Genomic DNA, 25,869 nt, shown 5'->3' on the forward strand with positions numbered 1-25,869 from the left:
TTGTTGCTGCCGACAGAGCTGACAGTGTCAAGAGGTAGGTTCCTCGTTGTCTAGCAACACTAAGTCCCCAACCTCAAATCTTCCTTGTTTGTCTGAGTACTCCTTTTGTTTATCTTGGGCCGCTGCCATGGCATCGCGGACCCTGCTGACAATGTTCAGCTTGGTGTCCATAAGGGATTCCACCTGTTTCCGCAGCGAAACTGGTCTCACATCCGAGACCATGGAGGAAAGGGCTTTCCGAGCCTCTCCCCCACTTAGAATAGAGGAGTCAGTGTCTCCTCGAAGAGTGAGAGGCACTCTGGGGTGGCGGAAGCCGTTCAAGTAGAACGGCGTGAACCCCGTGGACGCGTGCACTGCGTTGTTGAGCGCAAACTCAACAACTGAAAGCTGCGTCGACCACGTACGTGGTGCTGCCGCGCACACACTGCGCAGAGTGTCCTCGAGCACTCGATTGACGCGCTCTGTCTGGCCGTCTGTCTGCGGATGATCCGCAGTGGACATCTGCAGACGAGTTCCCAGTAAAGAAAACAGCGTTTTCCAAAACGCAGCAGTGAACCGCGGGTCTCGGTCCGAGACAATCGTCTCCAGGAGACCGTGATAGCGGAACACGCCATCAACGAACAACCTTGCGGTTTGTTCGCCCGTAACAGTGACGGGAACTGGGGCAAGATGTATCATCTTGCTCAGCCGACACACGAACACCAAAATTCCGGTGTTGCCGTGTCCGTCAGCGGGAAGCCCAAAGATGAAGTCAAGACTCATCGACTTCCAACAGTCAGCCGGTACGGGCAGGCTCTGTAGTGGAGCCAAAGAGTGCCCTGCGGGTTTGACGCGCCTCCGCGAGGATGTCGAACTTTAGATCCTCGTCGTTGGGTACGACCACCCGTGGAGGATCAGTGGGCTCCACCCGGTAATAGAGGAGGCCCTCCTTCAACTTATATCGGTGGAGCCGTGAGCGCTGTCGCGACGAGAGCCAGTCGGACTTCGCGCTCGTTCCGGCCTTAAGAAACTTGACGATAGTCGCGACAGCCTCATCGTCCCGATACGCCATGCGTATCCGATCATATAGATCCGCTGTCACCCGCGTGATGTGGACCAACTCATAGTCGGGACGCCGAGAGAGGGCGTCCGCAAGCACGTTGAGCTTGCCCGGCTTGTATTCGCCATTCTTTGAGAGAGGTGATGCGAGTTAGTCGCCGTCCTCAAGGACGCGTGGTCTGTGTAGATCACAAAGGGCCTAGAGCCCAGAAGGTGAACACGGAACTTTACAAGGGCATATTTCATTGCCAGGAGCACCTTGTCATGGACAGGGTAGTTCCGCTCGGCGGCTTTGAGCTGCCTGGACTGGAACGAGATGACTCGTTCGTGTCCAGCCGTGTCGGCCTGCAGCAATGCACATCCGATGGCGTAATCGGAGGCATCGCAGACGACGCTAAACGACTTCGTCTCGTCCGGCAGGGCCAGAACAGGGGCCTCTTGGAGACTGGACTTGATGCTGTCAAAAGCATCCTGGTGCTCTTGCTCCCAGCGCCAGTCGACGTCCTTCTGAAGGAGACTCGACAAGGGCTTAGCGAAGCCCGCGTACCCTGCGCTGTACTTGTGAAGGTAGTTGGCCAAGCCCAACCACGTTCGAAGATCCTTCTGGGATCGGGGCGTCGGCCATGGTGCTATGGCCTTGACCTTGTCTGGGTCAGCTCGAACGCCCACGTTGCTTACGAAGCAACCGAGAACTTTAATCTCTGGTGACGCGAAAACGCACTTGTCGATGTTGGCGTAGAGCTTGTTTTCTCGCATTACGTCCAACACTCGACGGAGGTGACCTAGATGCACCTCCATGGCCGTCTTGCCTCCCTCGGCACGGCTATGGACGAATATGTCGTCGAAGTACGTCTGTACGAAGGTACGCAAAGGGCGGAACAATTGCGTCACCAGGCGATTGAACGTCGCCGGGGCGTTAGACAAGCCCTGCGGCATGACGAGCCACTCCCAAAGCATGCCGCTTGGAGTGCTTTCCACGGTGAGCGGGATGTCGCTTTCTCGCATCAGGATTTGGTAGTATCCGTCTACCAAATCCAGCGCACTGTACAGTACGCTCCCGGCCATGTTGTTCAACAACACATCCTTTCGTGGGATTGGTGTTTGGGCCGGCACCGTTGCGTTGTTCAGCTTGTTATAAGCGTGAACCAGACGCCACTTTCCGTTCGGCTTACGAACGCAGAAAGCGGCGTCGAGTGCGGGGATTTCGACTCCCGCACCATGCCTGCCTTCGCTTTCGCGGCGAAGAAGGCATCAATGACCTCGCACTGTTCGCGCGGGAGAGGCCATTGCCTCGTGACACAATACTTTGTGCCGGGCACGAGATCAATCTCGTGCCGTACACCTCGATCCGGTGGGAGTTGGGTCGGTGGGTGTATGTTCACCACGTCCGCATACTCCGTCACACAAGGATACACAGGATCCTTGGGGTTCTTGAGAATCTCAGAACCCAAGCGCGCCTGACGCTGCTTGTTCATGTCTTCCAGGACGTTCTCGTCCAAGACAGAGGAGGAGTTCAGCTCCTCCTGAGTGGTCTCAGGTCTCATGAGTACCATCTCAGCAATTTCGCCAGCCTTGAGGTTGGTCAGGAAAGACTCAGCCGTCATTTCCTCGAGGTGCAGTATCTCTGCAACCTCTGGCAACGGTTCCAAGTGGACACCAGATGTCTTGACGGGTAAACCAGTCTCGCCATCGAAGATGTGATAACACTCTTCCACCTGCCTTGTCGGAGGAGCCCGGGCCCTGGACTCCGAGTCGCTTGAAGCGACGTCGATCGGAACGAAGTTCGGATCCGACTTGAGGTGGCGGCGGCGTCTTTGCCGACGGCGTCTGTGACGGGGAGCTTTGCTGCCCACGTCTAGGGATGTCGTCGCTACGACATCCGAGGCACTCGTGGTCTCGTGTGGTACTGTTGTACCCACACAGGAAGCGTGTTCAACGCCTTCCTCTTCAGTTAAGGTCTGGGCGACCGCGTGTGGCACTGTGTTACCCACACAGGAAGCGTGTTCAACGCCTTCCTCTTCAGCTAAGGTCTGGGCGACCGTGAGTGGAACTATGTTACCCACTCTGAGCACGCTGTTCTCAGTGTTCATGACAGCTGCAGCTGTCTGCGGAACTAAGTTACCCGCCTGTGGACCTAAGTTACCCACTTGGCCGGCGCCTCTTCGGGGCGCGGCCACCATCAAAACATCCTCGGAGTCGTCATATACGTCGGCGACTCCCAAGCATCTGCCGGATGCTTTGGTACCCTGGCAGCCCTCGCGGGCGCCCCGGGTCCTGACAGAGGTGGGAACATGACTCACCAATGCTCTGTCGGACTGCGCAGGGCGGCTGGCACCGATTGCCTTGCCTCGCCAGTCGATCCAGGGCTCGTGCTTCTCAAGCCAGGGCATGCTCAGGATCATATCATATGGATCCATATCGAGAACAGTGAACTGTTCAAGGCTGTCAACGTCTTCAAACTTGACGGCCAGATCCACTTGGACGTTGGGGACAGTGGCGACCTTCCCGTCGGCCAGTCGCACTGACACCGTCCCGTTGCCCTTGCTTTCTCTTAAAGCATCGGACAACTTGTTGCTGTTACGAGCAACCGTCTGGCGGCGTGCAAAATTCTTCGACGCCCCAGAGTCGATCAATATTCTAAAGGGATGATCGTATCCCCGTACACATCCGTGTACTACGAGCAACCCGCCGCTGCTCTTCGCCGATTCGAGAGTGCGAAGACTCTCAGGGGCTAAGTCCCCGTGGTACGCGCCACCCGCGCACCCATCACGAAGACTTAGTTCTTCCCCAGTGGGGCGCCCCGCCCCTACTAATTCCCTGCGTTCCCCTGTCCCCAGGATCCTGGCTTCTGCCAGCGACCCTTGAGGACGGGCTTGGGGAAGGACCGTCTGCGGAGTCTTTCCGCGGGACAGTCGCGCTTGAAGTGGCCCATCTTCCCACAGCCGAAGCAGCGGATGTCACGCTGTTCGGCGGACCCGAGTTCCATGGGAACTGGTCCGTTGGGGCTTGTTCGACCGGGAGCCGACAAGGAGCTCCCAGGCCACGCTGAGGCCGGCGTACGCGCCTGGCGATGGCTGTACTCTTCTTGAAGAGCCACTTGAATCGCCTCTTCAAGGGTGCTTGCCTGCACCCGGAACAGCTGAGTGCGTGCGGGGCCCACTCGAAGGCCGTCCATGAACACAGTCATCTTGATGTGTTCATTGAGTGGGTTTCCCACTAGGGACGCCGTGAGCTCCCGTATCTCTTGCACATACTCGTGCAGTTTGCGCCTTCCTTGTTTACACGCGAGGAAGCGCGAACGCTGGCGGTACTCGTAGCTCGCCGGGAGGAACGCGGCTCGGAGCTGTTCGCACAGCTGAGCCCAGGATGTGAAACATCCAGGGGATGTTGCTTCCCGTGTGTACACCCAACTCTTAGCACGGCCGCTAAGATTGGAGAGTGCAAAAGCAACACGCAGTTTCTCGGTCGAGATCAGAGCCGCGTCCATCGCGAGCTCTACTTCTCGGACCCAGAAGTGAAGGTTCTCGCCTTCCTTCCCTTCGTACGGCTTAACCGGCAGCCGTATTGGCTTCGGGTGAGGCGGATTTGCTTCCGCCGCTGGAGCCTGCAGGTTCTCCCGCACATGCGCGATGAGGCCCTGCTCGTACGCGTCGAATGCATTGACGCGCTCGAGCTGCTCAGCCGGTGTTGATACCACCAGGCTCTGCAGGGCCTCCATCCCGAAGATGCCTGCCATCTTCCGAACCGACTCGAACTGAGAGTCGTTCATATGGGAGAAGTCGTTCCTATCCATGGCAACGAAGTTCGGAGAGGTTCAGGTAGTCTACCCGCGGTGGCGTGGATTGACTACGAGTGCTACCAAGTGTGACGGGGTCACACAGCACCTTGCGCTAGAGGAAGTTATCCTCCGAGAAAATACAAACTCTCAGTGAACGGCAGTTCACAGGTCCCCTCTTTAATTAAAGAGAGCGAAGTGACCTAAATAAGGTAGATTGTAAACTGAGTATATTTATAGGTAGGTTAAGTTTGGGTTTAATACAAACTATTAGTTACCTATAGAAATGCAATGTCATTTAACCAATGGCTGGCTTTGAACGACCTTGGTACCTTGTACCAAATATCCCGGAGTATGACGTGTCATACTCCTGAAGTGTGAAGTGCCTCACTTCATGTAACCAGGGTACACCTAGGGCTACGGACCCAGTTACAGTACATCACCTGCTGCTGCACAGGGTAAATCATGATCTCCACTCTAAGTAAGTATTTAACTGGGCCAAGCTTTGTCAATTCAAACTGACGAGAGAGCTGTTGTGCAATGCTGCTGCAAAGAAGTCGAGATCCCATCTTGATCAACGAGAGCAGAAACAAACCGCATGCCTTAAACCCTCTCACAGAAACAAATCGCTTGCCTTAAATCCTTTTATAATGTAAGAACGTTGTCGCCATCGATTCAGTCGCTTCCCGCTACCAGCTCTGGCCTCAACAGCACTTTCAACCACAACACCCAACGCATAAATTTGCATGGATTTCGTACTTATTCCAATTCTTACGAACGACAAGAAAGAGCGCAAAATACCCCTCCTACTGGCTAAAACTAATGTGCCCTCAAATTAACAAAAGTCTCGAATTGACCGTTTGCCTTACCCCTAATGATGTGCTGCTAATATTTCTGTAACGTTTGTACAGATCAAATTGAAAAGTATCTTTTTCTGGCACTTTGAGAATATTAACCCTTTCGTGCGGGTACTGAAAAACTAATAGCGAAGCATCCACCCTTAAGTATTGTAATCCAGAGCTCCTCCGTGAAACGCGTTTTTTTAATGATTAGGAGCATGGCGGTCACGAAAAGATCTTCTTCTGCAGGTGTCGCTACAACTTGACCTCTTACGACTGGCATCTGTAGACACGCTTACACCTAGGCTGCAATGGCAGGTAGGCCAGCTCAAACTCCTTAAGAAGGCGCTTTCTCCTTAAGAAGAAGTACAGAAAGTACGTAGTAGGTGTCATCGGTGAAGTTGCTCAGCATTGTTGGTGAAACTTCCAGTCACGACCAACTTCGTGTGTTGCTACAAAGGTCGCGTCAACTCGAGTCCATGCTGTAGAGAGGTTAACTGAAGTGCCAAGGTGCCGCGCTTTAACATATTAATGTCAGTAAAGCTGCTGAATGACACGTGGGCCTTCGTTGTCCACTGGAAAAGAGTTATTGCAGTAAATTGGGTCGCCACCAATAAATTATGACGTAATTTTACTTGAAATTATATTTATTTTATTCACTGATTCCGAACTCTGATCGAAAGGACAATTTTATCATTTAAATCGGTGTGTAAACACTTTCTTCTAGTGTAATTCTATAAGTGACAGGGTGCACGGGCATCGTCGATGTCGAAGTAGTCAAGAATACATTGCTGTTGCATGCAGAATTGATGCTTGAAGATCGTCTGGCCCACTGAAAACGATTTCAGCTGTTATTGACGGATAATGACATAACGTGATTGAGTAGGTTTAATTTTTGTGGTGTGACACTTCCCTAACTAGGATATTTTGCCTTAAATTTTTAAAAGGGTTAAAAAGGCTAAAATTACCCCTTTCACTACCAGCTAAATGAGGCACAGTAACCCTTTGAACCCTCAGAGTGGTATTCGCTTGGAGAGTTAATAATTGAAGGTACCATTGTGCTTTTCAATGATTTTGCCCCTTTCACTCCTATTCATAGATTTAATCTAAAACTCTTCATGAGGCGGAAAGATAATGGCATTCGGCATCGACGTGATAAGTGCCAACGCAGCAGCAAGTACTTCCTGCTCTGGAACTGTTGTTCTTGATGCACGCGCTCCAGCCAACAAACATACAATTCACTAGAAGTGAACGCCGTCGCTTGCGGAGAGACGTTGAGGGTGAGACGAAACTAAACTGTTTTAGACCAAGTATAACCAACAAATTGGTTTGAAATCCAAATTTTCATAAAAGACCATTCCTTGCTGTTCGACTTCCTAGACGTACTGCTTATGTACATTTATTCCTGTGCCTGAAATTTGTGACGGCAAACACGGCAATTTGGACTCAGGATCACGATCACAGCAACGACACATTGACAACTCAAGCTTTATAGCAGTGAATTTACTAGACGACACACATTGGATGACTTCTGTGAACGATGGGACAACTATTTCTCAGTACATCTAGTTGCGACGAGAACACTTGACGCTAGAGGGTGTAGTGGCAGTCTCAGTGGCTGGATTAGTCTCGTCCGATGTCGTCGTGGGAGGAGCTGTAGCTGCGGTTTGGGTCTCATCGACATACGTGGAAGCCTCACCGGCAATCTCCTTCGACTCTGACGTGTCCGTCGTGGAAGTGCTAGGCGTACTGGTGCCGGTAGTACCTGTCGAAGGAGACGCGTTGGAGGACGGCGCAGTGGAAACAGTCGGCGTCGAACTCGAGCTAGAGGCGTCAGCGACAGTCGATGCACCTGCGCCAACTGGTGAAGGAGGTGCGCCCTTGCCTACGCCTCCCTCTATCCACACACAGTCCGTGTACTCTTGCCACGGGTCTCCGTGTAGAGCGAGCCAGTAGATCGTCAGGCGGTTGGCTTTAGCGCACTTGGCTTCATCGTACGGAATCTTGGCTGGTATGGCTGAGTATTTCGTCTGGCAGTCATAGTCGGACAACACTTTGGTGTCGTCGCACCAGACTTCGCACGGACCCGTGTGGGTAAATCCAGTGTGCTCGAGCTGCGACGCTGGTAGTTTCGATCGCGCCGAATCTTTGTATACGGTCAGACCGCAATCAGGGTCCGTCTTGCTGCTGTAGAGCTCCTGGTTCTTGGCGATGAACGCGCCCAACGACTTGTATCCCTTTGTCGGAAACGTAGCTTTGAAGAAGTTCAACGTACCGTTCACGCCGAAGCCGTACTTCGAGTTATCATAGACGCCCCAGATCTCGTTGTCGACGGTACTGCCGTAGCCATTGTTCGGGTAGCCGTCGGCCCACTGCGCGGCAGGGTCGACAATGTAGCCGTGACTCTGAACAGCCGGCATTGACGCCAGAACAGCGACACCTGTCGCGATGAGAGCAAATACCTGCATATTCCTGCTGATCTGTGGTGTTCAGTGCGCTGAAGACGACGAATTTAAAGTGAAGGAGGCAACAGGCATTGCACCGGGACAGTATTGAATACGAAGGGCGGGGCATGATGATAAGTCAGTGCAGAAGCGATCCGATTGGTGTTGCCCTCCTGCCATTCAGCTGGAAGGGTGCTTACCGAAGAAGACGTAAAGGGTCATTTCTACAGAAGTAGGGCAAAGTACAAAGCAAACACGAGCGACCAGGTGACGGGGTGGGATTTCCCGATGGCAGCAATGATTTTACACCTCTTGATACTGTGTGCCTGACCTTCCAAGTGTATTCGCACTGTTACTCAGATCCGGCTGGCGGTCGCGCAAAATAACATGTATTACCGAAATTCCTTTCTCAAAGGGCGCACTGATTACTACTTCGTAAATGACAATTGAGGAGGCAGTGATTTGAAATACAGGAGCATAGGAGGTACAGACATTAAAGTTCAATTTACCGGTACACCAAATTCCTTCTACCATATACTACCTGTATCGACAGCATTAGACTCAGTAGGTTCACCTACTGCATGTAGCACAACATCTGCAGGCGTCAAGTAGTAGTTTCTCTCGTACTTTAATAGTTAGTTTATCTCCAGATATTCAAGTTCCGAATTGTACAAGTACTGTACGAAAACACATTCACGATGCTCACATTTATAGCACCACGTTTTTGGTGGTGCTGAAAAGGCAGCTACAGTACCTCCACTCACATGAAGCAAGTCTCGTAGCTAACCGCATATTAGTAACTGACATCCAGATTTGTCTTGTTTTCACTAACGAGACCACTTTTTAACATCAAGATTTGTGATTGTAGCTGTATATGGATGAATATCATCACTTATCGGACCTCACTAAGGCTTATTATTATCGGACCTCACTAAGGCTTATTATCAGTTTTAATGGCCAATCATATATTTATTTGCTTTGGATAGCCAATCATATCCAAATAATGTGTCAGTCTTGGCCAATCAATCTGTCGAGGGTTAGGTTGGTCATCTAAACTCCACATCGGACGTATTAGGTCCGATGGGCACGGAAAATATGTGTATCCCTTTACAAATATTATGATGTCGGCGTATCACACGCATATTTTCATTTTATCCGACCGGCGTAATCATTTCAGTACAATTGACTCCATAAGCGCTTCTAAATTTTGTTGTATTTATACCGTAGCAATGTCGTGAAAGCGCTTAAATGGCGACATGATTAAGAGCCTCTGTGATGGCGAGATGCAGTAGCTACAGTTGTAGCTTCTACACTGCACATTCTTATTATTGTACCCGTTTTTAAATAGACGTTGATAATTTACGTCAATTACTCGGATATACTTTACATTATTTAACGCTCGCTAGCCACACACAACTACTATTAGCATCTAGCTCTCATCGACACGACCAGCGGTAGCTAGGTGGCCTGACGAAACCACCGGAGTCCGCCCTTCGAAGTGCCACATGAAGGCACGCACCCAACGGGCAGCCTGCCGCCCGCCCTGCCGGGTAAGACATCACAGCCCTTGACGCTTCGCCCGCTGCTGATATCCCCTTCGCTTCTTCAGTCTTTGAGCTCCTTCCTGTCCTTGCTGCCGCCATTCTTGTCGCCGCCGCCACCCTCCTGCTGCATGCCGTCGTCGCCACCCTCCTGTCACACGTGCCGACGCCGTCATCGCCCCTCGCCGTCTTCCTCCCCGCCTTCTGCAAAATAATAGTGTTTAGTGTGTGGGCCACAATATCTAATCCATAAACTAATAAATTGGTTTTGAGGGTTTTCAAATAGCGTACCCTAGTTTTGGTACAGGTCCGATAAGGTCATCCGGTCCGATAAATTTTGGTATGGTTGCTTACAAACACCAAGCGAATAAATAATTTGCCAACAACCCAGAATCTGAAGAGCCGGTAGATCAGCGTTTCTTCAAGTGTGCCCTTTGAGAAACGATTATCCTGGTCTCAGATTTCTGTGGTTTCATTGGCTAACACTTCTTTCTTGAGATTTGGAAGGTGTGCCCTTTGAGATAGGAATGTCGGTATGCCTCGACATCGCATAAGCTCGCTGTCTGAAACTTCCATTTCAAGCCAAAGGCGGTCAGTAACCGGGTCACCCCCAGCTCTGTTGTGCAGAGTGTGCCTGAGTAAAAGAGCGAGTCGTCAGCATTCATGTCGGAGCATCGTCGACGCCAGGGTTGTCAACGGTGGGTTTTCAAATTCGACTCGATGCCTGCCTAGCGTTTTTGAATCCGTGCTCGAGATCCGTTTCCGTCGCCTTAATCTGATCGGATCAAGACTCTCAATGCTTGTCATCTGGTCGGTCACCAGCTTATGCATGCAGAGGACAGATCGATTGCGTGGTTTTTAACCATGACAGAGTATAGCGTTGGAGCCCATTACAGTACATTTTAACTCACGAAGCTAGCTCGATGTCTTAAGCTGTGAAATATACTTTGGCTGGCGTAGCGATTCCGGATGTGGTCGAGGCGAAGCGGTTATCCGTCGAGAAGCCTCATTGAGAAGGCAACGTCGACGAGCAATTTCCATAAATCCGTAGTAGGTACAGTGGTCACGGTAATTAATCTAAGTTGATAAATAATCTCATACACTAAATATTCTCACTCAAGTTTGTTGAGAATAATTCACGTGAACAAATTTTTCCAGAGTTCATTTATAATCTCAGTTGTGGGTGATATCTTGTACTCACTATCGGGTTTGCTTATGGTGCAGTGGTTAATGATCGCCCTAGCCAATCGCTGCATTGTGAGTTCAAGTGCCGCAGCAGCAGTGCATCGGGTGTCAATTGTCCCTTTTAGAGTTAGGTCTGTGGCGATGTATGTTCTGTGGAATGTTCTGATCCAATAATTGGCATCCGTTGGTTGCTCGGCTGTAAACACTGATGTTCGTACTTAAGAAAAGTTTCACTGTTTCTATTTACCAATTGGCTGTGGCTCTAAATTATATGACTGCACGTACTTGTGTCTAATCCTTCTTTATTTCATGATGTTTTTTTTTTAATAATTCTCTCTGCCACTGTACAGTCCAGTGACATTCCAACAACTGAAACTTTATCTTCAGGTATAATTTATGCAGACATGTAGATGTGAGATTAATTTCAGGGCTACATAAAATAATAGCAATGAGATTTATTTTACCAAACACTATTTAATGGGAGTTCATTAATACTCTCACGGAGATCAATTGCTGTGTGAAATAAAACAATTACTCCACACAAAATAATTTCAATGAGATTCATTACCGTGACCACTGTACTGAGATTTGGCAAATAGATGTGTGAGCTATCAAAAATCAGTACTACTTAAATGTAGCTTTATTTAGATTGAGAAAAAAGTAACGGTTCACCCCGCAGCTTTCACGCCCCCTAACATTTTTGTGTGTACCCCAGTCCGCAGCGCTCCCGCCGTTCGTATTGCTGGATGTGTCACTCGCGTACACTAAATCTACATTGCTCTAAAAACTACTTTTGTAAATTTCATTTTTGAAATTTAGATGTTACTTCGGTTACTTCACTCCGTTTTGATGTGGTTTAAACTACCGCTAATTAGGATTGGCAAAAGTGTACTGTAGATACAAAGCCACGACAAGGCTCTGGATTCTGTCAGCAAAAAACAAACTGTAAGAAAACATATTGCTCTTTTGTTTAGTACATGTATTGTAAAATAATGCCCACGCCCGTAGTTTAAGCGTAATTATAAACAGTACGTATAGTAATATCAGCAAAAGGTGCGTAATTTATGTTTGTACAACGCTTAAAAAATCAAAGCTCTACTCGTCGATCATCCAACCACGTGGGTGTGGCCCTGTTGGCTCCATGCTGTATACCACTCGAAATTTTGCGCAAGGGTAATATTATAATTATGTCGACACAAAGCATGCAACTAATTTTCTAGCTGCAAAAGCAGTGCTCGAAAGTATGTCACTCGACCGCAGAAAACCTTTTTCGGTGTACATGGCGGGGTGGTGGTGCCTCCCAAAAGATCTGAGCGCTGGTTGCCTGCTGGGAGAGTGGCAGAGTGTATCGAATAGCCTATAATATTGAGATAGAGAGATATCACTTTAGAGATTGATATTAAATAATACAGGGGCTCTCTCAAGCAGCTGTTTGGCTGGGAGCAGTTGGTCGGGGAGACAAGCACACTTTGCTTTCTTCCCGCCAGCCTCAAGACTCTCATCGTTCTCCTCTTCCTCCGACAAGGGGTCAGTTTGCTACACTGTAGCACTTGTTGGTCTAGACTCGACGGCCATGGCCCCCGCGACGCGCAAGAACGACCAAGACGCGCCACCGGGAGGAGCGAGACAAGCGGAGCTGGAAGCGCACCTCACACAGCTACTTGCCGAGATTACAACCCTCCAAGCCAACAATCAAGCACGGCGTCAGCCGCCGATAAAGTCCAAGGCTCGCGTTCTGAGCGGCCTGCCGAAGTTCAGGGAGAAGCGCGACGACGATGTGCGCCAGTGGCTCTTCTACGTGGAGACCATGTGCCGAATCAACGGTCACGACGCGACGAACGACAACTACACGCTGCCTTCGATTGCTGGGACGGCGATGGAGGAACCTGCGTCAGGATGGTTCCTATTCTGGAACACCCGCGGATATGCAGACGTGGCGCGGTTCACGGATGATGCCCTCGCTCCTTTCGGAGCCTTCAACTATCAAGCGGAGCTACGACAGAAGCTGCGTGAACTCCGTCAGATCAATGCCATCGAAGAGTACAATGGAAAGTATTTGTTGTTAATCTTCCGCGTTGAGGACATGGGCGAATTCGACCAAGTCAGCTACTATTGTGACGGTCTCAAGCGTGCGACTCAAGCCTAGGTTAAGCTTCAAAACGCGACGACGCTGAGTGAGGCGATGGACGATGCTACCAAGTATGAGATGTCTCATTTCGGTGGCGAGCGTAAACCGACCCGTGAGAAGCCGGAGCGTGAGCAACGGTCCCGCGGACGAGCACTCTCTAACCAGTCCAACAAGAAGAAGCCGTTCAGCAAGAAGTCCTTCAAGCCCGGTCACTATACTCCCGCAGAACAAGCCAAGGCAGGGCTCGTGGCTACTATTGCGAGAAGCCAGGGCACTTCAAGCGTGATTGCAAGAAACTGAAAAGTGACGAGGGAAACGATCAGCCACGCCAGTAGAAGAGGGATCTGACATGGCGAAGGCTAGCGAAGAAGCTTTAACCGTAAACGGGAATACGTTGAATCTACTTTGCGAAGACCTTCTCGTCTACACTCGTGCGCCAATGTTTGTGATTGAAGGATCAATAGTACAGGGTGTAGACAATTTCGGTGCTAAGATCCTGTTGGATTGTGGTGCCACAACCGTATACGTGTCTCGTGGATTTGTCAAGAAGCACGAGCTAAAGACACACGCTTACACCGACCGGACTATCAAGGTGAAGCTCGGCAACAACAAGATCGGCAAGTCTATCCTAGAGTTGGTGAAGATCGAGATTCTACTTCAAGGTGCTCCACATTACCAATGTGTAGCAGTTGTCTTCAATATTTGAAATCAACCACTACGAGAGTAAACATTGCTTCAGCTCTAGCGCTCTTCTTCTCACGCTTCGAGAGCTTTTCCACGTCGTCAGTTGGTCTTTCAACGCTTTCAGCTTCGCCCTCCAGCCGTGTTTCTGGCACGACAGCTTGACAGAAATCACAGCTTATCGCAGAAGAGCGTTCGCAATCCGCAGCATCGTAAAGCCCAGAGCCATTAACCTGACTGCACTTCCCGCAGGGAGTCGAAATGTCCGTTGTTGAGCCCCAGTCTGAGACGCATATCTTGAAGCATCGATTCTTCCAGTCGATCTCCGGATGTACATTCTCAATGAATGGCATCCCAAGAACACAGTCAAACTCCTCAGGAGACCAAGTACATCACTAGGAAGAAGTTACGGAAGTTCCTACGGTTACTGGCGAAAGACCAACTGGAACACGACTTCATGATTGGGGTAACAAACGATACGATCCAGGAGATGGAACAAGACCCTCAGATGAGCGATGAACCAGACAACGTTGGATCCGAAAAGACCAGACGATTCCTAAACAAGGACTGGGAGACGTTCAAGGATAACCCAGCATACCCTGTTCTCGTCAAGTACAAGGATTATGTGTTTAAGCCAGAGTTGCCCAAGGGACTACCAATGGAGCGCGACATTGAGCACCGTATCGACGTGAAGGACCCAAACACCGCAATGTATCGGCAGCAGTGGCGTATCTCGCCAAAGCAGAAGATGGAAATCGACAAGTGGGTACGCGAGATGATCGCGAAGGAACTGATGTGACCAAGCATCAGCCCTCACTCTGCACCGCCATTCTGCGTACGCAAACCCGTGGGATGGCGTATCGTTCACGACTACCAATACCTCATCAGCAACACGGTCAGACAGAGCGTGCCGATGACGCGCAAGGAAGATGTTTTCGATAGTATGGCTGGCGCCTACTATTTTCCCTGTATGGATTTAATGTCAGCGTACTACCAAGTTCGAATGAAGATGGATCATGCGAAGTACACCGCATTTCAAGCGCCAAGCGACCTCTATGAATACCTGGTACTACCTATGGGAGTCAGCAATGCTCCTGCAACTAAACGTAGGTTGACTTCGTCGTCGTTAAAGGGGTTGTCGCACACCAGAAGATTCTACGATGATACAAGTATCTACGTGTTCGCGAAGTCGAAAGACATCAATGAGCACTTGCAAGCGCTACGCGACGTGCTGGAGATACTCAAGGAGAACAAGCTGTACGTGAAATTGTCCAAGTGTGTGCTCTGCGCTGACGAGATCCCGTGTCTTGGTAATTTGTTGGCCGAAACGGAGCTCGTATAGACCCAGACAAAGTACAGACAATTCGCAATTAGCCGATCCTAAGGACCCAAGAGCAACCCCACATATTTCTCGGTTTAGCTGGATACGTGCAGCGATTCTGTGAGCAGTATGCTGAACTGACGGCACCACTGTTTACTCTGTTGAAGAAAAAAACAGCGGAACTCAAAGATAACCCTGAATACAGTGCAGCTGAAGAGCTTCACGGATCTGGAACGACGACTATCCGACACACCAGTTCTACATTTACCCGACTTCACAAAGCAGATGCACTTGCGGACGGACGCAAGTCCGTTCGCTGTGGGTTGCTCTCTTTTAAGCTGTCGATGAAATTGAGCGGCCAATCGCTTATAACCAGCCCGAAGATGAAGTCAGCAGAGCTGAAGTACCCAATTTAACAGCAGGAGCTACTCGCGATTGTTAACGCGTTGGCGGCGCTTCGAATTTACTGTTTGGATCGACCAGTGATGATCGAGACGGACCACAAGTCGTTCGAGGGTATTTGCCAGCAGAAGATGGCAAATCGACGGTTAGCCCGGTGGTACGACATCATAATACCATCCAGGCTTCGCGTATTTACCAGGAGCGAAGAACGGTATCGCGGACGCACTCAGCCGAAAACCAGATCTTAAGCCTGAGACGAAGGCGTTCCACGAATTATTACTCGTTCCAAGCTTCAACGAGGCGAGTTACCAACTTTGTGTTACCGAGATTCGGCCAACAAATGAGCTAATAAAGTTGATTATCAACGGGTACGCTTAGGACAAAATCATTCGAGAAATTCGACGCGCGATCAAGAAGCGCGGTACGTCTGAGAAGCAATACAAGACGTTCTTTGAGGAAAAGAACCTGATCTGGTACCAAGATACAACGGATGAGAAGCCACGGATTGTCGTTCGAAACGTGGTGGCGCTAAAGGATCGCGTCATCTACGAAGTACACGATCTAAACTACGATGGCCATTCCGGCGCCGATCGCACATAGCTGAAGCTACGTGCTGACTGGTATTGGCCGCGAATGATTCGTACGATCAAGAAGTACATCTCAACATGCGCCCGTATCAGGCGATAGCTCGTAGTACTTTACTCTGTCGCATTAGCAAAGGAGACTGCTCATTTCAGGCACCTCTTTTGCTGCCCACTCATTTTGTCATTAGTGTCTTTCACATGAACGACATCTTCGCACACTCCAGCTTTGATGTGATGGCCCTAACTACATTCGCGTCCACTGTAGCATCCAGAGAGACCTTAGTAAGGCGTTGGCTGCCAAGATCGCTGGTAACATATGCTGTGACAGCACTACTTCTCAATGGGACGAGATGTCTTTCAACTGCCAAGCTGGGGGAATGCATCCATCCTCTAGGCCTACGTCGCGCATTGTGTTTCTTCTGCACAATGCAGTGCTTACCTGAGCTCCTTCGACGCTGTAAGGTCTTCGTTCAGGCGCTGTTAGAACTAGTTACTACTACCTTTTTCCAATACACTGCACTATCGCATCTGGTTTCGAAAAGGTCTCGCCACCGTCTCCCCAGACTGCCGCATATACCGGTGCCGAGATGTCTTAGCTGCATCTACAGCGCACTACTAAATGAATACCCCGTGCCCGACTAATAATAAAAAATAATCTAAAATGTACCTGATCAATGTCGCGTGAAGAAAGATACTAGCTTTAATGTTGCGCGTGCGGCTTGGACAAATAGTTTCTGGCAGGTTAAAAAACAGTAACATCGCATACAAATTTAGCAAGGTATTTATTCGTGGATGGATCAGCCTACGTGCATAATATAATTTGTGCAAAGGAAGCTTTTGTAAAAAAAAAACTCTTCTACCTGAGCACTCAACCGATATAAAACTGTAATGACAGGGTATGTGAAAATCACGTCCATTGGTATCGCCGGATGGACTCTGGATAAAATCCAGAGATTTTTCAGATTGTAAGCAATGAACAGGGATAAGTTAAGGCTAGGAGCCAGCTTCTATCATCCAGAGATCCACCACAGACATTATTCATGGTGATCTGCGTCGGCCAACCGGGCGAGCTCTTGAGCCGATTCCGAAAATACGATCCATAGGGAATGTAGCATACAAATTGAAATGATTGTCGACAGACTCGGTTCTGTGGAAGCCTACAAGACCGTTTAGCACGTAGAATGCCCGTGTCTTTGCTAACTGGAGCGGCAGCGCCGGAGGTAATTGCATATTTTGATAATCACGGGTCGCCACGATGCCTATTATTAGTAAAACCAACAGTGGGCCCATCAAACAATGATCGCCCACACGTAGCGACTTCTCCGGAGGATAACTGCGCTGATGACAAAGTTTGCACGAGCTTCGATAAAGCACATGGCATAGGAGATCTTGACTGCATTTTTTTTGGGGCCGTGGAGGCATCATCACATACGAGCTGTAGAACTGCAGACTGCTCGAGCGGACCCGATACTAGGCATTAGCTCGTCGATCTTTAAGCCCTTCTAATTCAGCTATCTGCTGCTGAAGTTATACAGTAAGACCTTGAAGACGTGTACATGTACTCGGGCTCGCAACAGCATCATAATTAGGGCTCCCGATATTGGCATGGTCCTGTCAATAATTTCTTATGAGATCATAAATATATTTATTTCGTCGACATCACGAAGCCAATAAATAATTTATTTGCTAATTAGCCAATCTTCCCGCTTCTCAAGATGCTAAGAACATAGCGAGCATAGTGGCGACCCCTAATTCTCAAATTCAAGCCAACCATATGCAACTACCGCCGACGCCGCGGCACCAGTTATTAAAGACACGTGCTCGACAATTTGTGCATTTACTGCGAAGCATTAACCCCGCCTTCTTGCAGCAGGGTGGACACACGAACAGACTGAAGAAACTGAAACTGACCAAAAACACTCATTGCGACTGAATAGGCTTTTAGCGCTGCACCTACGCGGAGACGGACTTCGCCGATCGTTGGAAGCTCGTTGACGAAAAGTACAAGGTAAGCTTACTGCAAGAGTTTGCGCTGTTCCGGCAACACAAACAGCTACAATTGAGTCACATTTTTTTCGATTATCGGCTGGAAAACGCAATGAATACCGGCAATCAATGACTTTTTTTTACTGACGGCATTCTACACGCTAAACAGTTCGATACGGTCTCACAGATTTCAAGTCTACAGACATTTGGTTAATTTGTATAAATCAGTTTATGCTATCGTCTAGACTTACAGGCCTCTTTAATAATGAAAAATGGACCCAATTTCCCACACGAAATGGGGTTTTTACGAATTGAAAGACGCCTACTTACTGTAAAGGTACAGTTTTTCGCTCTTACCCGCGCACTGCCGTTAAGGCGAAGAGAAGCGTAACGAAGAAGGTAGGGGGCCATTTTAAACACCTACAAGAGAGTTTGCGCGCTACTCAAGATGCTAAGAAACTTAAGGACACCTTTTCAGCCAGGAAATCACGTACGGTCTTGAAGCTGCCGACTAAAAAGCCGCTTGTCACGGCACACAAGGTTCTGCACATCGCGAAAACATAAAGCTCATCTTCTAACAAATCAGTTCGTACGAGGAAAGAAGAATGACTACGCAGCCCTATTGTTCTCTCTGGTCCACGAGAATATAGGCGCAATTTCTATTATTTAAAAAACGCGAGCTTCCGATTAACTGAAAAAGGGATTACTACGGTATGCCATGTTAACTTGAAGTACAAAACAAAGTGGACTTGTTTTGTACTACAATTAAGTAAAACATCTACATGTACATATTATTATGGGGGTTAGCTTCAAGCGTATTTTTTTTACTCTGTTACTAGGCCTCCCGCGATAGACGTTGCGCCTTCGGCGCTCTGGAACTCGCTGCCGACGCCCTTGGGATCTCCGACTGGTACTCGGAAGCTGCTGTCAGTGCGCTGTGCGGTGTGCGTGCTGCGACTGACAAGCCAACCACATCTGCCGGGGCTGTGTGGTCTACACGGTGGACCTTCATTCGGAATTCCAGCCGCGCCGCTCGTGCTGCTGGTCGCGCTGAGATCTGTGAGGGAACGATTGGTGTGAATCAGGTCCAGTTTCGTCTCGAAGGCGTTCACGTCTGGATTTCCTGCTGCTGGCGTCTGGCGTGTATCTGTGCGCAGGTGTTCTCCCAAGTCCTCAGCGTAAGTCGCACGTGTTCATGCTGCAGGTGATGAAGCACGGTCGCTTCGCTTCCGACGAAAGCCTCGTGCAGATGCCGCTGTTGGAATGCGCCTTTTCGTGGCCGGTGAAAGTGTGGCTCGTCCGACGCGTCCAGATTCGCTAAATACCGGTCTAGGGAGAAGTAGGCTAACTTGATAATAGCACGGCTCCTTTTCAGCTTGACGTTTGTATACTTGAACTTGCTTTTGAAACTTAAAGATAATCTTGAAATTTGTAAACCTTGAACGTTTTACCTGAATCTTGAACATGATCTTGAAATGAAATCGCTTATCTTAATTTTTGAGTTGCTGTCGTGTCCGTCGACCTACAATATCAACCTCGGAATTTTTATGTCGTCTTTTGCCTGATCTTTTAGGCGTCTTGGCTTCGTACGCTTGAATTAACCCAGTCACTTGGTGTAAGTTCTCGAGCGGCTCCCACGTCGTCTTCCTCTCACCCACCCACCGAATGAGGTACTGTACGCTCCCCTTACGCTGACGCTTGCTTATAACTGCTTCGACGATCTGTTCCACCTGGCCATCGTGCAATATTACCTCGTGAGGTCGCGAGAGACGCGTCGGAGACTCGTACGGCTTAAGTGTGCCGGAGTTGAAGACTGGATGTAGGTTGAGTCCGGGCGGCAGGTTGATCTCGAACGCGTGTCGATGTACCTTGCGCACGACGGATTACGGTCCAATCCACTTGGGCCCAAGCTTGCGTGAGTTGGGAAACCCCGTGTGCGCCGTGTCCAGGTTCTTCGTGCTTAGGTACACTTGGTCACCAACGCTGAAGTCTTGTTCTTTGCGTCCGCGGTCGTACACGTCGGCCATACGGGCTTGCGCGTCCTCGAGGGCTTACTGACACTGGTGAAGTCCGGCTGCTTGATGTTCCGTAAGCTGATCGCCTTGGCGTCGCCCCCACGCAATCCTCGCCGACCTGACTCAGCAACAGTAGCTAGTGGGATGTGTGGGACGTATCCAATGTCGGCCTCGAATGGTGACATCTTGGTGCTTGAGTTGACCGCTGAGTTGATGGCAAACTCTGCGTTCGGAAGATGTACATCCCAGTCATCTTGTAGTGGAAATACAAAGCAGCGAAGGTACTCTTCACGAGTTCGGTTCGTCCGCTCCGTCACCTTGAGCCCGGTACGCTACCGTTATTTTGAGCTTGGCTCCCACATTGTCGAAGGCTTGACTCCAGAATCCAGAGACAAACTTGGTATCTCGATCTGACCCGATATCCCGTGGCATTCCGTGAAGCCTCCAGATGTTGTCGATGAACAACGTCGCGACCTCTTGCGCAGAAACTGTCTTCATCGTTGCGATGAAATGTGAACGCTTGAGTTAGGCTATCCACGACAACCCAAATTGAGTTCTTCCCGGTTTTTGTATCCGGTAAGTCCGTGATGAAACCCATCGAAATCGGACGCCATCGTTCTTCTGGAATCTGTATAGGCTCCAATCACCCAGGGGTCTTCGTCAATCGAGGTCTGTTCCGTCTGCAATCTTCACAATCCGTTTAATCTGAGAGTGCTGAGGACAAACTTGGAGAGGCTGGTAAGGCCTGTGGTGAGTACCCATGCCTCGTGGATCAGTTCTGCTGCTAGCAGGGTTGCGCGAAAAACAAGTTGTCTAACAATTATTCCGATTAAAACACACGAGTTAATTGACCTCCAATCACGATCAAATAAGGGTTTTTTGTGGTCGTAAATAATGTCATCTAACGTGATCACTTGCCGTTACTCGCAGTTACGGCTCGCGCTGGGTCTCATTGGCAGCCCACACAGCCAAGAGATACCACCCAACCAATTATGAACCTCACGCTATGCACGACATGATTGCGGGGCGGCAGTAAAAATACACAGGGCCCAGCTAGCGAGCGAAAAATCATAATCCGTCGTTAAAAAATGTTCCGTGGTGTACCAATTTAAGCGGCCTGCGTCAACCACTCGATCACTGGCCACATCAGTTCCCAAAAATGTTTTATGAAATCAAAGGCGATTTCATTTAGTTTAAATGAAGATCATTTAATGAAGTCGCCCTAGATCTTCATAAAATGACGTGGTGTATCAATTTTAGTACGTAATGGCAGTTCTCGTTGCGTATTTACTGTGACAGGTTATTAGTGGCTGCGTTTCCAAAAACACTAACTGCCCTTTACCCGTACAGCTGACTATCACACTGACAGTATGTTTGGAAGGTCTCTTCAAATGAACAGCATACATCGATACTCCAAGCACCATTGTATCTTACGTGACACCACCGTTGTTTCTTCAGTACAGGTTCCCCAGAATAGTCACTGCACTTTACTATTGTGTGTTGTTTGCAAAATATTTGCAATTACATGTTTCAGCATAATGATCACTGTACATGCACTTTAATATGGTATTGCTGCACTTAAAGAAAATGATCAATGTTAGAGGTACCGAGTAGCTCGTACTTAAGCGAATGTTAGGGTTACACTGTGTGAGTAACTCGAGCCACTTCGTGTTAATTGGTCCCGAGATACGTACTAAAGGTACTACGCGAAAATATATTACGGTAATTTAATTTTAACAGATTAAAAAATTCATCATTTTTAGAGATATCGGTGCTTGCGACGACAGCCAGTCACGCGACTGGTAGCATGAAGTGTTGCTGTAATGTAACTGGAATGCATGAATGTCACCCGAAGGTACGAAGCACTTAGTGAGAATTTGCCTGACGAGTACTGCAAGAGTAGAGCAGACCATGACCAGTATCTTTCACTTTACGCAGCTCAATAGTATCACCGCAGCACGCACACATTGGAATCAACAGACAGAGGCATCACAATGCGAACTACAGGGGTACATTATCTTCATGTTATCGACTTCCTAACTCGCCTACTGCAGGCACTTTAACATGTACCGAAGCCTGGAAAAACGCATTGAGACATGGCTGAGCTTTTCCGGCATATCGATGCCGGTGAGGTAGCACTCAAAGAATAGTAAAACAGCTGCTCCACATCTTGAGAAGTCCGGCTGGCGTACATTCGTGACTCTCTGAATCGGCAAGGGTATGGAGCTGTCTTCACCTTCTAAAAACACGTCTTTCAGTAGTTCTTCGCATTTGGCGGTAATATTCTTGACTGGGGGTCTGCAAGGGGTCGAACACCCAGGACTCCTTCGACGTCGGCTGCGATTAATCGAAAATTGCTCCACACCAGTGGTTGTTGTCGATGTGTAGCGGCAACAGAATGATCTGGTTCGTTTTCTTGAAAGGCTTGCCTGCATTAATAGCCCTGAGCCGGGCGTCTTTATCGTGGAAACGATTGAAGATCGGGTTAACGATGCCAACATCCGGGTGTTCTCGTTGGAGTAGAGCAATCCCATGCCCCCATGCATGAATCATCCATCCACATATTTTCTCGAAGCGTTAGTAGTCCGTTATAGGGCACACTACCGAACGAAGTCTCGCGGTCACCCTTCAGAAGAATCCGCCTGATAATAACTTCCCGTTCTGTCGGATCGCTGCTGACTCCGTCATCAATCTTTACCGGTAGAGACAAGCGCTTGACGCTAGTGTTGACAGCCCAAGTAATCGCATCTTCAGTGACAGATAAATACTGCATGGAGGCGTGCCATCGGTCCATCGCGACAATGTCCTGGTATTGGAATATCCCAAAGCGAGGAACTCTTACACCAATAGTGTCGTCATCGACAGTTTCACTCAAGCCTTTTCGAAACGCTGCGACCGCAGCCAGGCATTTTTCCACAAATTGTTTTGGAAACACAAATCTGACGTCACAGATGCACTCATCCTCAAGATAAATACCAGCATTCGCCTTCTTGGTCTTTGGAACAGCTCGAATAGTGAGATTGGGTAGCACCTTCTTGGCGTCTTCATAGGTGTAGTTGTTGTCCAACAGTTTAGCAATGTTCCGTACGCTTGGAACTGGTGCCAGCGTCCCTTGTACCAGCTTGGAAGCCTCCTTCTTGCTATTCTCGATCCTCTGCTTCTTTTCTGCTTTTCCTTGCTTCTTTCTGACTTGGGGACGTCCCCGACTTTTTGCGCTCTTTGTTATCACAAATGACCCAGACTGCGAGGATTCTGACGAACTGCTGCTAATGTGCTGGCGCTTGGACTGGCTTGGATTTTGTTTGAAATCAGACATACTTGCTGCATCCACCTCTGGGGTGGTTAAAGTCACACAGTAATTGCCTCTAGTTACACACAGTGGTTCTTGTGCAGCAGGAGGGGTCAAAGTCACGTGGGAAGTACCTCCAGTCACACACGGTGTAACTGTAGGCTCTTGCATTGTAGCTGTAGCACATTGCATTGTAGCTAGAGGTGCGCTCTGTTGAGTCGGAGGTTCGTCATCGTCCGAGTTCGCTGTGGAAGTGTTCTTGATTTTTTCTTCATCTTCCGTATCGCTTTTCATCACAGCATCCTTTGGTTCAACAGCATTGGTATTTAACGTAGGCAAAAATGTCAGCGACGATAGCTGTGAAAGCGGGTCTACCCATTCACCTTCTCGACCAACAAATGGTGCAACACCGTCCTTGATAATGTCTTCAAATTTCTCCAAGGCGTTCATCATTTCTCCAAATACAAACGTTCCGTTCCTGCTCATAATGTCTGCAATACTCTTTCCACACTCGAGAGCGTGCTTGTACTTCGTCGTCCCATTTAAAACGTGATGGCGCCTTGCTGTCATAGCAGAGTCACGGACTTGGAAGGTTGTGCACGCAACTGTTTTGTCTGGTACGTCTTCTTCTGGCGCAGGTTGATTCAGCTTGCACGACAACCTCCAACGGGGTGCAATGTACCGAATAGGAATTGCCTGTTTTACACGTAAAAGACGCCAATACATGACGTGCCGGCATGGAAGCAACATCGTCTTCATGAATACACATGAGCAGTGATATCTCTAAAGGCACGCAATAACAGCGACGTACGTTAGGGTTTACACGGGCCAGAACGGGTGACAAACTTACCGTAGTGTCGACATGATAGCATGTACTGGTGTCGCCACCTCCGGTCAGGACAAACAGGCTGGAATGTATTTCCTCCACGCCGTAACTTGTCTTGCGATCCTTAGACGCCCAATACTGCTCTTCAACAAGCCGGTACGCATACGGGCTGACTTCGCGCGCTAGCTGTTCAAGCTCGTGATCTGCACCATCATAACGCATCTGGCCCACGTCTGTAATTTTCTTTCCGTACTCCATCTCTGCTACTGCTTGCAAGAACATCAGCTTATCTACGCACTCATCCAGCGCCATCTCCGGCTTCAGAACCTCTTTGATATGACCCCATGATGTTTCAAGCCTACAGACCACCAAACCACCAGGCAAAAACACAGTTAAAGGTGAGTCTAGAACCTATAGCGCAAGAAATTGGACCTATTATTGGTGTGGTTGCCTAGATGTGGAACATCCGAACGTGCGTACAGCGCCCATCGTTCTTTCATCGAATCCCAGTTCTTCATGAAGGACTTCAAAAATGGATGCGTAGGCACAGGTACAGGGTCTTCACGTTTAAGACGAACACCTTCCAGCAAGAAGTATAGATACTTCAGATACTTGACGTACTCATCCGTAGAAACCGCCAGCCGCATCATATCGATAGCATCTTCAACTTGGTCTTTGTCGAAGCTGGACGGGCCTCCATACTCGCTCTTTGCCAGCTCGGTCCAAATATACTTCTTCAAATGGAAGTGACACAGAATCACTTTCACGCCAGGGAACTCCATTTCTAGTAATCCCAATTCACCCATGTCCTTGTCAATCACAATTACCCTGACTTGCTCCCACGAAGAGTTGTTAAACTTGAACGACCCGATAGCATCTGAAAGACACTCTGCACTTTCGTTCTCCATGAGACTGTGGTGTACGTATTGACCCTAGCATTACGTTAAGAGCTCATAAGTAAGAATTTGTACATATCAAGTACATGCTGTAGCTGAAGCTACGCAAACAGTAAAAGTGTAACTAGAGGCACATAGGATGCAACGTCAGGTACATTTACTTACATGTCCGTACACATCGTTAACCATGAACGAGAAGAGCTTGTAGCGCGATTCGTTGGTGTTATGCGTCGCGTCAATGAGCATCACTTCAGGAAAAGCCTTGAACCAGCGTCGCATTTGTCTCGTCTGCAACGCGATGGTCTGTGCAGTTTTGGATTCGTCGACGTAAACGGTTGCTCGGTTTCCACGACATTCGCAAATCCCTCGCAAGACAGTCTCCAGCCGTTCTTCAGTAGTCGCACCTCCCCTTCGTCTCTCCTTCATCCTCGCCACCATGTTGTGTACATCTCGAAGCACCACATTTTTTCCTACATGGAGTCCAAAACAAGAAAGCTATCAGTCACTATATATAATTCTGGGTTGAGTTAAGCGCACCCACCTGTCTTCTTTCGCAGGAACTGCATAATTAGCTTCGGCTTAGAACCAGCAGCTTGGAGTTATACAACGAATGCCAGTATGTCCGGATCCTCCACGCGACGGTTCGACACATGGTTCTCAAATGTAGCGCGAGACACATTGTGGTTGTGTCTGACGTCAAAGTCAGTGACGCGTACCATGAACGTGTCGTGTTCATCGTTCCACACGACAGCAGCCTTAATGTTTGCCTTACAGCCGGTAGTCTTCTCAAAAAACGACCTTCGTATCCCCTTTCCACGGCTCTTGCGCTTCCACCCGTGAGTGCAGACCAACTTAATCCAGAAATCACGACTCGACGTCAGACACAACCACAATGTGTCTCGCGCTACATTGAGAACCA

The 25,869-nt window shown here is 49.0% G+C and overlaps 1 protein-coding gene across 1 annotated transcript; it reads right to left on the reverse strand.

Moving 5' to 3' along the window:
- Positions 1-7,485: 7,485 nt before the first annotated feature.
- PITG_08895 (uncharacterized protein) lies at positions 7,486-8,120 on the reverse strand (the record flags this gene model as incomplete). Its single annotated transcript, XM_002902901.1, has 2 exons — positions 7,486-7,537; positions 7,582-8,120. 2 exons carry the CDS (start codon positions 8,118-8,120, stop codon positions 7,486-7,488), a joined length of 591 nt encoding a protein of 196 aa, XP_002902947.1.
- Between the last annotated feature and the right edge of the window lie 17,749 nt (positions 8,121-25,869).

The sequence above is a fragment of the Phytophthora infestans genome, genomic scaffold, assembly GCF_000142945.1.
Source record: "Phytophthora infestans T30-4 supercont1.16 genomic scaffold, whole genome shotgun sequence".
In the NCBI taxonomy this organism is placed as follows: domain Eukaryota; phylum Oomycota; class Peronosporomycetes; order Peronosporales; family Peronosporaceae; genus Phytophthora; species Phytophthora infestans.